At 40.8% G+C, this 15,059-nt stretch overlaps 1 protein-coding gene across 1 annotated transcript in view; it reads left to right on the top strand.

Moving 5' to 3' along the window:
- The window catches only part of PLCB4 (phospholipase C beta 4), a 208,855-nt gene that overhangs the window by 130,952 nt on the left and 62,844 nt on the right, over positions 1 to 15,059 (top strand). Inside the window, exons 18-23 of the mRNA XM_077812056.1 lie at positions 2,583 to 2,683; positions 4,583 to 4,618; positions 8,115 to 8,256; positions 8,952 to 9,036; positions 9,260 to 9,384; positions 11,666 to 11,717. Of these exons, the coding sequence (XP_077668182.1) occupies positions 2,583 to 2,683; positions 4,583 to 4,618; positions 8,115 to 8,256; positions 8,952 to 9,036; positions 9,260 to 9,384; positions 11,666 to 11,717 (541 nt within the window). The remainder of the gene's footprint in view (positions 1 to 2,582; positions 2,684 to 4,582; positions 4,619 to 8,114; positions 8,257 to 8,951; positions 9,037 to 9,259; positions 9,385 to 11,665; positions 11,718 to 15,059) is intronic.

Genomic DNA, 15,059 nt, shown 5'->3' with positions numbered 1-15,059 from the left:
CTTTTCTCACATGTTGGTTTGAATTTGTCCATCTGTGTGTTAATATCTCTCTTCACACATACAGTATGTTGCCAGAGCAGTCAGGAAATGCTTTGGATACACATCGTTCCTGGCTGGCGAAGGCCAGTGGGGAAAATACTGGGCCCATTGCTTATGGGATTGTCAGTGCCTCTCCTAGAGAGGGCAAATGGCCTGTTGCTTTGAAGGAAGCAATAGTGTTCATTGCTGGATGCTGGCAATCTAGCTAATTATTGAGGAGTATTGAATCTTCTCTTCCTTTCTTGGGCACGTTTAGTGGAGAAGGTTGTGGTAAGACAATTTTCACAGTATCTAGATGCTGCTGATCTCCTTGACCCCGTCAATCTGGGTAGAGAGTTATCTTTGACAAAGAGACTGCATTTGACATGCTTGTCAGTGGTTTCCTCCTAGTGATAAACGAAGGCTAGGTCCTTGTCTACACTACCACTTAAGTCGATGTAAGTTATGTCGCTCAAGGGTGTAAAAAACCCACCCTCCTGAGCAATATAACTTACATCGACTTAAGGCAGTATAGACACCATGTTATGTTGGCAGGATACGCTCTCCCATTGAGGTAGCTTCCGCCTCTCATTGAGGTGGGAGCACTCTCCCATTGACTTATCATGTCTTCATGAGACCCACTAAATCAACACCGCTGCATTGATCACAGCAACACCAATTTAGCCCCGTAGTGAAGACAAGCCCTAGGTGTCCATGCTGGTGGTATTAGACCTATCAGCTGTCTTCAGTACCATAGATCACAAGGTGTTGTTGATTTGCCTGCAGACTCTGGTGGGAGTAGAGGCAGCTGCTCTTCGCTGGTTCCGTTCCCTTCTCTTGGAGAGATCTCAACGGGTAGTTGTGGGCAATTGCTCCTCTTTTGAAGCTCTCAAAAGCAGGGTGCTGCAAAGTGCCATTTGGTCACCTGGTCTGTTCAACCTGTATCTGGGGCTGGTCGGAGGGTCAGTAACAAGGTGTTGGGTGCGTTGTCGTCAGTATGCCGATGACACCCCACTGTGTGTGTCTGTCTCATCCAACTTGAATGATGTGGTTCAGTGCTTCAGCCCGTGTCCAGCTGAGTTTGGAGCATGGATCAGAGTGAGCCAGTTGAAGTTCAGCCCAGACAAGACTGAGGCAATGAGGCTGCCAGGGAAAGCAGCTGGAGGAGATGGCAGAGGTAATATCCGCCTCTTATGCTGAGGCTGTACGTCTGCCATTAGTTACTTGTGTTTGCAACTCAGAGGTGATTCTAGACCTTCCGCTGCTGTGGGACATTCATATTACAGCAGTGACCCAAACAACTTTTTACCATCTGCACCTGGCTAGGAGGCTGCAAACCTTTCCTTTTGGATGTGGACCTTGTCGGTGTTATCTGTTTTTGTTACCTCATGATTGGACTGTTTCAATGCACTCTATACGGGGCTGCACCTTTAAATCATTTGGGGATTGAAGCTGGTGCAGAGCGCTGTGGCCCACTTATTCAGTGGGGCTTCATGTGCGGAGTTTATGACATAAGGATCGGCAATGGCTGCCTGTTGGTCTCTAGGTTGAGTTTATGGTGTTTGGATTATAACCACTTATAAGGTCCTAAATGTCACAGGACTGGCCTACGTGAGGGACCATCTCTCTCCCCATGCCACAGCTGCGGTCAGCAAGGTGCTTGAGCTAGATCCCCCTCATTATAAAAGAGAAGGGCAGGTTGTTCATGCATTCTCCATGAGTGGTCAGGAGTCTGGAACTTGCTCCCTCACTTAGTCTGAAGTATCCCAGATCTGGTGATTTGCCACCCGTGCTGCAAAAAACACGTGTTCAGCAGGGTTTTGGATTGGGCTGAGGGGATTTCCTAGATGATGAAGGTGTAGAAAGAATGTTCTGTAAGTGGCTGTCTGAGTTCCTGTTGAAGTGATTACTATAATGCTGCTGGGATTTTACTGTTTTAGTAATTATGTGTTAGGGCACCTAGAGGCTTGGATAGGCATCATTTTTAATTATTTAAATCTAAACAGATAAATACATTTTAAAATAGTCTGTACATAAGAGACCATATTGGCTCCTTTGAAACCACTAACAATTTGTGAAAATAAATGAGAGAGATCCATGTATAAAAGAGAAAGGATAAAAGGAAAGAGAGTGGGTGTAGGCGTATGAGAACTCAAATGGTGGCACCAAAACTTTTGAATTTATATTTAAAGAGCCCTGGCTTCATTTCATTTGGTTACCCCAGGCCCTTGATTTTTACATTTTCCTATGCCAAATTCATGATTTTTCCAAGAATATGCTAAACTTGTCTCTCAGTATCTATGTCTCATCCACAGATTTATTCTTACACGCCGTTTTACTGAATGGGTGTTAGTATTTACTAGATAAAAGCTAGCAAACCAAGGAATCTGAGGGACTTACTTTAAACATCCACTATTTGTTGGAAATCTTTCTACTTCCTTAGTTTTACTCACTTTAGAAAATGAGCCAATTCACACTGGTGTGATGGTTTTTGAACTAGTTCCACAAAAATATCTGCTGCTATGTTTTTCACTCTCATTTTCTTCCTTTTCATTGTTGTGTAGCTGATCAAGAAGAAGAAGCCCATCCAGAATTAAAATTTGGAACTGAGCTTTCTGCAGATGACTTGAGTCAAAAAGAAGCGGTTGCCAATAGCGTCAAAAAGGTAGGCTTGATTCTGACATATATTCACGTTGGAAGATTTTTCCGTGGAGATGGCTGGGTAAGACCTTTCATTGTGCGGAAGGATCACACTATGTGTTAGCTGTAGGAGAAAATACAGTATGAATCACACAGGGATTTTTCTAGCAGAGCTGCTGACACTTAAATTCATGGCGATGTAAAATTTAACAAGCCAAAACCTGCTCTGCTTATTCAAGCAAAACTCCTATGGTAGCAAATGGGAGCTATACTTGGGAAATCACTGTGCACAGCCTACAGGATTTGGCCAAAAATTGTTAGACATGGCTGCCAACAGTTTCCTGCCTACGTAACAGTACCTGGCTGTGAATTGTGTGTCACAATTTAGGAGCCGTACTGTGGGGTGAATATCCGCTTCGTCACTCCTGTACTCCTCCTGGCTTGGCCTCAGCCCATGCCTTATCTCAGAGACTTCCTCAGTTATTTTTGTACTGGTGCTCTCTGAATAGCAGGCACCCACTTCCACTTGCTGTGCGTTTATGAAACAGTGACATAGATAGGGTAGCAGGAAAATAGCCCCAGTTGGAGAGCATGGCACTGGGATCTCAGCAGGCAGACTGGCCACAAGGGCTTATTCTTCCACTGGTACTTATCATAGAATCATAGAAGATTAGGGTTGGAAGAGACCTCAGGAGGTCATCCAACCCCCAGCTCAAAGCAGGACCAACACCAACTAAATCATCCCAGCCAGGGCTTTGTCAAGCCAGGCCTTAAAAACCTCTAAGGATGGAGATTCCACCACCTTATCTTAGTAGTTTGACATTCTGTACTTGGTAAGCGAACATTACTTGATATAGCACTTGTCCATAATTAGATACAGTACAGTGGAATTGAAAATTAAGCCATGCTAGCACCCAAGGCACCAGACCCTGCTTGTCACTAAGGTACCGTACCATCCTCCTCTGTCATTGAAGCATTCTAGTCTTTCTCTCTCCTGCATGGCTTGCTGTGGCTCTTGTTTGAGCTAGAAATATCGATTGGTGGAAGTTCTCCTTGCTGCACACACTGCCTTTTGCAACCTATCTCTCAACAGCAGTATCACAAATAATCAGAGCTGCCTGCTTGCTTTGTGTTTGCATCCTTGCTTCTTCAGGACCTTTACAGAGCTTCCAAATGAACTGCAGATTTTCCTTCTCTGCTGTAGGGCTGTTTTGCTTATTAAACCAGCAGGCCCCCAACTGCCCTATTGGTTACTCCAAGCGGTCAGCCATTCTCTGCATGAGCCCCTCCTTGCTCCCTCATTGATCTATAGCTTGACAGTAAATCGTGATTCTCTCTGTACATACTTTGAGAGCCAAGTCACTCTTTTCCTGTCTAAGGTTCTCGGTGCTAGCAGCTTGTAATTGAAGGAAGAAAGCACAGGGAGTCACTCAGTGAATGGAACTCTAGTGGCAAGTAACCTTGCAATCTCTTGGGGCAGATAGCAGCATTCTTCCGTATTTGGACAATTACAGCACAAAGTACAGAGCAGCTCCAACTCTTATATCTTCAAATGCCCTCAAAGTCTGGTCACCCTGAATATAGGATGGCAAATGATCTTTCATGTGTGCGCACTCTCTCTCAATCTCTCCCCATGAGCTTTCTGCCATTCCCCGCATGACACTACAACTGGGTTTGGACTTAACTGCCTGATGTCCTCCTTTCTACTCCCAATACTAGTAGCTATATCTTTCCACCCCTTTTGTATATGAATTTGAAAGATACTGCAAACCTTTGAGAGTTAATTGATAGATGAACCGTATAATGAATTGGAAGGGGATATACTTTTTGCCAAGTGCATTAACCATTTGAGGGTTTTCTTTTATAACTCGGAGTGTTTCATGTTGCAATTTCTTTGGGTAATGTATATATATTTTTTCCTTAGGCTTTGGAAGATTCTGAACAAGAAAACAATAAAAAGGTGACACATAGGATGTTATGTAGTTTCTATTATATTTCTTTATATATAAACATTTTTATCTAAAATACATTCATAAGTGTATAACTATTTTACACTCTGTTTCTTTGCACATTGTGTCTCCTTTCTCCTTGTAATGACGGCCAGTAGGTTGTAGTTCCATCTCTTCCCACTCCCCTTATTCACAGGGTTTTGAGGGATAATACTAATGGGGGGAAAAGAAGGCTGCATGACCTGCCCTCACTTAGAAATATCTGATCCCAGTAGAAACAATTACACCCCAATTTCATGTGCCTGGGAAAGTGTGATTCCTTCAGAGGGATTGGCAGAAATCATGCCAACATTTTTTTCATCCTGCCCCACTCTATTTATCTCTCTTTATTTTTTTCTTTTTCCTCCTTTTTCTTTTCCTTGGGATTTGTGCATTTACCTTCCACCAAGAATATCTTCTGTTAGTCTCACTCCCTTCCTCCTTCCTCCTGCTTGTCTCCATGCATTTCTTCCTTTCTGTCATTTAAATCCGTTCCACACTTTATTTCAGTCTTTTTAGGGGGGTTCTGCTGCTTTTCTTGAGATGCGGGTCTACAGGGATCCTGATTGTTTTAATCCTTAACTCTCTCCAGCACCCTACAAAGGCCATATGTTAGGGTAACCATTTCTTCAGCTCAGGGGGGATGGCTGTAAGTGGCATCCCATCCTCTTATTCCCAAATCCTACAGTCCTGTTTTGAAATCCTAGATCCACTGCTGTGGATATTGCAATGAGAGCCAGACCTTTTAGTCTTCAAATTATGTGTAAGTGAATATATTAAAGTTAATATTCAGTAGATTGCCTTGGAACGTCCTCAACTAGGAGAACTCTTGTGTCATTAGAGTATTGTGTGGTTATAGTCCTGGGGCCCTGTTCTCCTGTAGTAGGATACAAACGCTCATTGATTTCTGTCCCACTGCATTTTTTCATTTATCCACTTTAGGACCAAGATTGTGAAAAGTGATTAGTGATTTTGGGTGGCCAGCTTTGGGCACCTTGAACCTGATTTTTCAGAGGATAGGTGCTCATCATTTGCTGAAAATCAAGCTTCCTTAAAATATCTCAAATTGGCCTCCCACCAGATTGAGACATCCAAAATTACTCGTCACGTCTGAAAAATCATGGCTTACAGACCTAAAGAGGTTTGTTTTAATTTGTAGTCAGCAGACTGGTAAAAATTAACCTGATAACAAAAAATGCATGATGATAAAGTCATATTCTGCACTGCTACAAAATGTCAGTGTTAGTGTTTTACATATCAAAAGCTCAATCTTGCGAGCCCCTCTGCATGTGGAACACTCATTGACTTTCCTGTGGACTGCCTGTGGGATCGGGCCCTATTAACCATGTTAAAATAAAGTATGGGTCTGATTATATGGACCATGGAAAATTTAATTTAAGTGTGAACTGCAAACCAGACAACATGGGCTTCACCGCGGTCACTCAATTCCCTGAGGCAATCAGTAACTGGCAGGTAATGCCCTTCCTTGTCAGCCTAAGAGGTTGTCTACACTGTAGATACTACCTATGCCAGTGGGAGGGGTTCTCCTGTTGGTGTAGGTACTCCACTGCCCTGAGAGGCGGTAGCTAGGTCAATTGTAGAATTCTCCCGGCAACCTAATGCTGGCTATACCGGCGGTTAGGTTGGCTTAACTATGTCACTCAGGGATGTGGATTTTTCACACCGCTGAGCAACATAGTTAATCCAACCTAATTTTCGCACGTAGACCAGGCCTCAATGTTTCAACCAGACTGTGGAATAAGGTAGTGTCATTCTATTTATTTCTTTAAATATGTGTCTGCACCATAATGCAGGTCACAAGCATATGGCATAATACTGGTAAATAGATTTGCTTTTTCTTCTCTTTCCCCTGAAATTAATGATGTCCAGTAATTAGGGGTACAGTAGAGTTACTTTTGTCATTCTTTAGTGTTGTTACAGATACAGAGGCTCCTTGCCTGAAAAAATGATTTTGCAATATTTGCAGTTATTCATGGTTTCCTGGTCTCACAGAAAAATATTTTGTAACAGAGCTATATTGCATTCGGAACATGAAAAGCTGCATTACAATACTGATGTATTTTAAGATGTACTGTATCAGGAAATTCACTGGGACAGGATGCAGAAGCATGCATAGGGTTAAATTCCCTTCTGGTTTGTTGTTCTTGACATAGTAGGCCACATGACAATACTGATAGGCCTAACCAGGGCTACAGATTACAAGAGAAGATCCCATTCTGGTGGCTCTTTATAGAGCCTTTATAAAGAAGGTCCTGGGTAGTCAGGAGAGTGAAGGAAAGTGATTGGCAGAACAGAATGAGCCAAGAAACTGAACAGAAAGATGCCACTAGATATCAGTATGTGTGATTATTTTTTTCTTAGCTCTGGTCTACACTGGGCGGGGATCGATCTAAGTTATGCAACTTAGCTACATGAATAACATAGCTGAAGTCGATGTACTTAGATCGACTTACCGTGGTGTCTTCACCACGGTGAGTCGACTGCTGCCGCTTCCCCGTCGACTCTGCCTGCACCTCTCACAGAGCTGGAGTACAGGAGTCGACGGGAGAGCGCTCGGGGGTCAATTTATCATGTCTAGACTAGACGCGATAAATCGATCCCTGCTGGATCGATCGCTGCCCGCCGATCCGGCGAGTAGTAAAGACCTTAGTGTAGTGTGACAGAGGCCTCTTCTAGTCTATAAAATATTTTATTTCAACCCATGTTGCTACGTATTTGGGCTGTGTAATCACATGAGAAATTACTCTTGTTGCAAGTATCTGCAGATTGGATATCTCTAAGAAGATTTTGCAACTTTTTCTGTATGCATGGTGGATGTTTATGCACACGACAGAAAGAAATTTATATCACTGTCTACAGCCAAGCACAGTGTGCTGTGCCCCCCCGTTTCTCCACAGCTTTGTCAGTTTCATGGAACGCCGTTAGTCTGGTCAAATTCTGATTCCCAAATTCCCTTATAATTTCAGTCTTGGTCATATCCACAAAGGCTTATCAATGGCACTCATTTGAGTTTTGATGATGCCAAAGATCCACTTGGTAGCAGCCTCAAAGGTACCCCCCTCTGACGTAATTGATATTAAAAAGATCAGGCTTCTATTTGATAAGACAGGGCTTTATCCCACAGTATTGTTCAGTCCCCTTTGACTTTTTTTTAATCAATATCCTGGATTCTAATGTTGTTTTACTAACAGCATATAATATTGCTCACTAATTAGGAGTCTGTTCTGCCATCAAACCTCATGCATGATGCCCATTAACATTGAATGTTCTGCATATATCAATAACTGAATCGACCCGAATCGCAGCATTGAGGGTGCAACTGTTTTGTGTCATTATGTGTCTATTTTAACTTCTGGAGATACAGGCATCATTTTTTACATTGCATTGAAAACTCCAACAAGAGCAAAAAAGAGTGATTAGTGGATATACTTTTAAATGTGCTTTCAGGGCATAGTAACTGTTGAAGATGAACAAGCATGGATGGCATCTTACAAATATGTGGGTGCGACAACCAATATACATCCATATTTATCAACCATGATCAACTATGCTCAGCCCGTAAAGTTTCAAGGTTTCCATGTAGCAGAAGGTAACATACAAGGTTGAATGAAACAACAGTATTTGTCTTCTTACTTCTACTTAGTTTTGTGTAATGATTCTTATATCCAATTTGCTATTTTTATAATCCGTTTAAAATTCTTGTTGTAGTTTCGTAAACTCCATTCGTATGGTATTTACAGAACACTTACCTGGAATATAGAATTAACTTGTTATTCCATTTGTCACCACAGGGAGGCACTGAATTATTAAGTATATTAAGTTAACATTGCAAAGAATAGATCCTGTACTGTAGACCTTTTTACTCTTTCACTAACATAGGATAAATGTGATTGTCACAAAGGTCAACAGTTTGCTTATTGTGATATATATATATATATATATATATATATATATATATATATATAAAATACCCTAAACATGTACCGTATTACTTCTAGTATCTAGTTATGCTACTATTGCTCTTTATGTAATTGCAGCGTTTTCATAAATATAAAAGCCAAGTTTTGATGGCTCACAAGAATGGTCTTAGAGAGAAGAGAATGACAAATAAGAAAACATCAGTTAAGATTATTTCAAATATAATTTGGTTTTGTAAAATGGCAAGTAGTGGAAAAACAGAGAGATCTGTGTTACTACATTGCATAGTATTTATTGCATGGTTTTGTATTTTGCTCTGTTTTATACTCAGTATTTTAAAATGGATTTTATTTCTTATTGTTCTAGAACGCAATATTCATTACAATATGTCCTCTTTTAATGAATCAGTTGGACTAGGGTATTTGAAGACGCATGCAATTGAATTTGTGAAGTATCCTTCTATTAAAAGTAGTATACTGAATACCAGTTCTATTTTTGGTTAGCCGGTAGACATCTGTCCTATATACAAAAATCATTTAGTTCTGATTTTACAATATTGTCCACGCGGGGGCATGGAAAATAGGATACAGCATATAAGAAATAATAATGGTATGAGTAAATGATCTGAAGTCTCTATGTTGTTTTTATTTCGTTTTCCTTAACATGTTACATAGTTATAATAAACGACAAATGAGTCGGATATACCCCAAGGGAGGCCGAGTGGATTCCAGTAATTACATGCCTCAAATTTTCTGGAACGCTGGCTGCCAGATGGTCTCACTGAACTTTCAGACCCCAGGTAGGCAGTGATGTCCAGTGAACCTAAATTCCAGAGAAAGGCTTGGCCAGGAACACTCAAACAGATGCCACAGATTTCCTCCTGGCATTTTTTGAAGAAACAGACATATGGCTAAACAGTATGATGATGTGTACGGAATCATGGAGGCATAAGACAAGGAAGAATTGTTTTGAAAAAAGCATGGAAGAAAATTCAGTCTCCTTTTATTTGCAAAAATAATTAGCAAGGCACTTTAGGATCTCAAATAAATGTAAGAGTGATATAATTTTTAGTTTATAAAATAACCACCCTCTTCACAAAAGTCCTATCTTTGCAACAACGAAATGCACGGCTTCCATGGAGAACATTACATTGGAAGGACACACCGGATAAAATAGAAAATAATAATAATTACGTCAGCTATATTTCTCGACCAGTAAGCAATTACTGGCAAATCTCATTGTTAGCACTTGGAAATGGGATACGACTGCGAGCCACTTAGGGTCGTGACAGGCAGGCAGATTGGGAGCTTACATGGCTCTCTCCTAAGATGAGAGATAGCTAGTTTGCCCTTTTGGCGGGGGAAAAACATATAATTATTAGTTTTTGCACTGAATCAAGAAACATATTTGGCTGTACTTGCCAGACCAATCTTTCCATTGTCTTCTTCTAACCTAAAGGGTTCTTGTTCTTATTTTTTCCCCTTGGTGATGTCTTCAGTGCCCCAGAAAGTCGTAATGATCATACCCATTTTTCCTCTGCAACTCCTCTTCCACAAAGCTCTGCATCACTGCCATTATCGACTTCTAGCTGAAAGAGACTAGAGAGAGCTGCACGCAGACGTATAAGTATTGCTTGTAAATCAGTCCAGAAGGGGACACAGTGTGGGGGTAAAGGAGGCAGTGCAAATTTCACCCTTCTCCTTGGGTCTGCACCCATCCCCTCACAGCATTCTCAGCCCTTTGTGTTGTAAATGATTACTATAGGGAAAAAGCGGCATTGCTCTGTTAAGTATTCCGTCAGAAGGCTGTCTGGAGGATAGGTGAAGGAATGGAAGTCATCCCACGAGATAGACTTTGGAAGGCTGATGTGTTAAGTCTGGGTGCTACCAAGTAAGGAAATTGCTAGTTGGTGTGTATTCAAAATCCCATACTTTTGTGTTGTGGAGGCAGTTTAGTTTTGTTTCTGATGTGCATTCTGGGAAGCTCAAACAAGGGTTGAGCTCTGTCTGAAAGCAGAATCCTAAAATTCTGTGGGCGAAAGGAGGCCAGAGTTATCACTAAAAATAGGGGGGGAGTTTTTCATAGGCCAAGTGTGGGATTGGAAATTTTAAGGAAAAATTTGTGTTGCTAAATTTTAAGGGGTTTTTTGATGTATTTACTGGCTGTGTCTGTGGATATATGTGCAATATGTGACAGGTGGAGACGAGTAAGATGAAGAGGAAAAGTCTATAAAGCAGTGGTCCATCCAGTTATAAGGTATGGTGCTGAGAGTTGGGCAAAAAAGAAGACACATGAGCAAATGATCTGCTCTACGGAAATGCAAATGTTGGGATCTATGAGTGGGGTAAACAAGAAAGACCACATGAGGAATGTATATGTCAGAGACATGCTCACAGTAACATCCATAATCAAAAAATTGAGAGAGTGCAGGCTCAGATGGTGTGGTCAAGTAAAGCACAGTTCTGACAAATAGGTGGGTAAGAATCCAACAGATTAAGACTGAAGACAAATGACGGCGAAGCCAACCCAGGAAGAAGCACTAGAATTTAATAAAGGAAGACCTATTAGCATGTGATGTGATAGACTATATATATGGCATTGAACAGAGGACTTTGGAGTAGAGGACTTGTAAGACCCATTTGATGTGATTAACATAAAGAAGATCTGTGGATAGGTGCTCTATAAATGAATTGAATAATACTCAGAATTTCCAATAAGCATCTGAGCTGAAAATAGTTCCAGTAGTCTCTATGGCCCCGATCCTGTAAACTGATCCATGCAGGCAGACCCTTGTGTTCATACAGGGCCCCAGTGACTTGCAGGATCAGGGCCTAACACTTTTGTAACTATAGTCTATGTTTTTTAATGCACATTAGATTTTAGCGTGGTGGATGAAGAAAGAGGTTACCATTGTAAAGAAATCCGAAGTCTTCTAGTTGAGTGCGTAGAAATCACCCTAAGTTAAAGTGGTCATTCTTGGGCAAAACCCTGTGCATCATATTTCCCTTTGTAAAGAAGGTTGCTCTACATCTGCCTTATTCACAGAGACAGGGTATTCAGTTATTTTTGTCTCTTGACAGATTTAGCAATGCAATTGAATCAGGGAAAATTTGAATATAATGGATCGTGCGGGTAAGTAAAGTTATTTAAACTATTTTCACTATGTATCATATATGGTTTTTATAGAACTTTGTCACTTCTAAATATGTGTTACAAATGAAAAATTGTCTGCTAGGTATAGAATAGAAATGAGCAGAATTCCTGGGGTTGATTTATGCTTGCAAAGTAGTGTGGTTACTATACTTTTCAGCCACACTCAATTTTATTAAATGAGATAGAAGAGATTTTGTGTGACAAATTATAAAGATCATGAAACAAGTTTAGAGCCTAAATTAGGTGAAGGTTTCTAACCATCAGAGGAGCGAAGTTCTTGAACAGCCTTACAAGGAGAGCAATGGGGCCAAAAACCTAACTGGCTTCAAGACTGAGTTTGATAAGTTTATGGAAGGGATGATGTAATCGGACTGCCTATGATGGCATGTGGCCCATTGGCAACTGCCAGTAGCAAAAATCCCCCATGGCTGGAGATGGGGAGGCCTCTGGTTTACTTCAGAGAATTCTTTCCCTGGTGTCTGGCTGGTCTTGCCCACATGCTCAGGGTCTAACTGATGGCCATATTTGGGGTTGGGAAAGAATTTTCCCCCAGGTCAGATTGGCAGAGACCCTGGGGTGTTTTCACCTTCCTCTGCAGCATGGGACATGGGTCACTTGCAGGTTTAAACTAGTGTAAATGGTGAATTCTCCGTAACTTGAAGTCTTTAACCCATGATTTGAGGACTTCAGTAACTCAGGCAGAGGTTGGGGATCTGTTACAGGAGTGGATGAGGTTGTGGTCTGCAATGTGCAGGAGATCAGACTAGATGATCATGATGGTCCCTTCTGACCTTAAAGTCTATGTAAAGCACGTGCAGAGTTAATTAAATTATCTTCATTTTTAATTATGAATCCTTTTTAAAAAACATGTCTCAGAATGCAGAGTCACTATACAGTTCACAAGAAATCTGAGTTTACTTGGACGTGCTGTGTGCTAATGTATATAGTAGATTGTAGTCTTTGGAAAATAAAAGCAAAAAGAAAAGTACATTGAACTTATGGGCAACTATTGAAACTGATGTAAGGCTGTGTCCAAACAAAAAATGGTAACTGCTAATTTGTCATGAAAGAGCAGATTGCACAGCAGATATCCATGCAGCACATTTCTCTGTCTCGCACGTACGTGTTCATTACTCTTTTATACATGGTGATTCTGCTTCTGTTTTGATTGATGCTGATCTTCTCAAACACTATCTTTGTGGCTTCATGAGTAAGGGAGTGATGAGTTAATGTACTTGAAGAAGGGGAAAGAGTTTGCTGAATCATAGCAAATATTAAGTTAGCTAGAAAACAAGAGACCAGAATCTAATTAAATTTCCTCAGAATTACTGTGAAAACAAGACTATTGTTTCAGTAATAGGATTCTTGGTATTCACTATTGTAATTGTCACTATAAGATTTATATTTTCATTTATCTGGTATCCTGCATGCATGTTCAGCAGTAGAGAGAATTTGCATACATCAGCCTTTATATTTTGGTGGGTAGTTGTAATTTGTTTGCTGTAGTGCACTGGTTATAGCCACGAAATGTTCAATATCTGTAAAAGTAGATGGTCCTTATATGATTTTACTGGTGATGTCTAATTCTGGATACTAGTGCATCCAGAAAGAAATAGTTTGTATGAACCTAGTGGATGGAAGTTTAGAAAAGGTTTTCGTCTATAAAACGCAGGTAATATATCTCCTTTCCCTCACCCATTGTCTGTCTTGTCTATCTGGTTTCTGAAGCAGGGACTGTCTCTTACTATGTGACTGGGGCCCCATTTTGTTAGGGATGGTACCAACTTGGTTGAGGCCTCAAGCCACTATCACAATACAAATAATGAATAATAAAAAATTGAAGAAAGCAGCATGTACTATTGTACTAAAGCAGTGAACAACAATTAAATACAAGCATGGGAATGTGTCTGGTGATTTCCCAGGAAATGGTTACGTTTCTCAGTCAAGCTTCAAACCACTTGGTTTTTCCAAAATGGAGCAGTTGTGACCTTCTCAGCAGCAACAAAAAAAGGTGGCCTAGGTGCGGACTGAAATTAGATGAACCCCACTTGATGCTTCCCTGCTTCTCCCTTCATACTTTTAAAACGTGTTTTACTTTCAAAAGAAATTTTCAAACAAAAAATTACCCCTGGGTCAGTCATTGGCTTGAACGGTTCTGTCTGCCTCCCTGACATCTAAGATACATAGTGGAATATTGGATATGCCCCAGAACATTTCTAAAGTAGTGTTTCTGTAATATGCATAGTACATGGAAGGTTTGATAGAGTATAAATGTTTTATCGGCAGCTGTTTGGGACAGCTCTATTACTCAGGGGTGGCAACACATGGTCTCTCTGCTTCATCACCCAACAACACTATGAAAATGCCCTTGCTGTTTGGTCCTTTGGAACTATCCAAAGAATAAGCCTGATTTATGCACCGAACTGTTTGGTGGAAATGTGCTGGTGTTATGGAATAAAAAAATGTAACATGTATGATATTTTCTGCTCCCTGTGCCTCTGAGTGTACTGTAGATATAGTGGGCCTCCTGATTTCTTTCTGACCTACCCCAGTTTCACACTGGTGTTACTCCATTGGCTTCAATGAATCACTCCAGATATAGATCAGTGTCCGAGCACGGTCAGTCCCACTGATCCTCAACACAGCCAATCAAGGCTAAAGTGCATCCTAAAACTATCCAGTAGTTCCCCTTTCGCTCCAAATATCTGTTTTAAATGATTAAATGGGATTATCTTTTTGAAAGCGACACACACACTCATTATATAATGTTGTATCATGCGGAGGAAAATTACTTTCCTTAATAGAAACCAAATTTGATGTCAAAATGGGAGAAAGTGGAACTGAGATTCTTTTTGTCCTAATAGCTCCTCCAGCACCTTTTTAATATTTTCTGGTTGCACTCCAGACCTTGATAACCGTTTGTAGTAATGATGCTGAGCAGAAACGGTGTTATAGGTAAAATAGGAGCGTCTAACAGCGGCTGTCCGTGCATAGCTGCTGAATTGGCCGGATGATTCCTAGGTATTAAGTTCAGAAGGGATTCAAGTTGCACGTTTTCTTCCATTGTTGGAAGAGAATTCCCTTCATCTCTGACACAGCTGAACTCCAGAAGCATTGCCATTCTGTTTTAAAATCAGAATGCTCATTTGTCACTCATCAGTGCAGAAACGGGTTTCATTGATATGTCGAGCCAGGGCATAGTCCCCAGGGAGGCAGTGTAAGTGGTATTATCACAGTTCCATTCACACCACTATAATTAAGGGTCTGTCAGTATTAACGTTATCAGTGCTTTTCCTAAAGGGTTTATAATTCAGATGAAGA

Source organism: Eretmochelys imbricata, chromosome 3 (genome assembly GCF_965152235.1).
Source record: "Eretmochelys imbricata isolate rEreImb1 chromosome 3, rEreImb1.hap1, whole genome shotgun sequence".
In the NCBI taxonomy this organism is placed as follows: domain Eukaryota; kingdom Metazoa; phylum Chordata; order Testudines; family Cheloniidae; genus Eretmochelys; species Eretmochelys imbricata.
The sequence above is the reverse complement of the archived record's forward strand: the minus strand, read 5'-3'. Positions and strand labels throughout refer to the sequence as shown.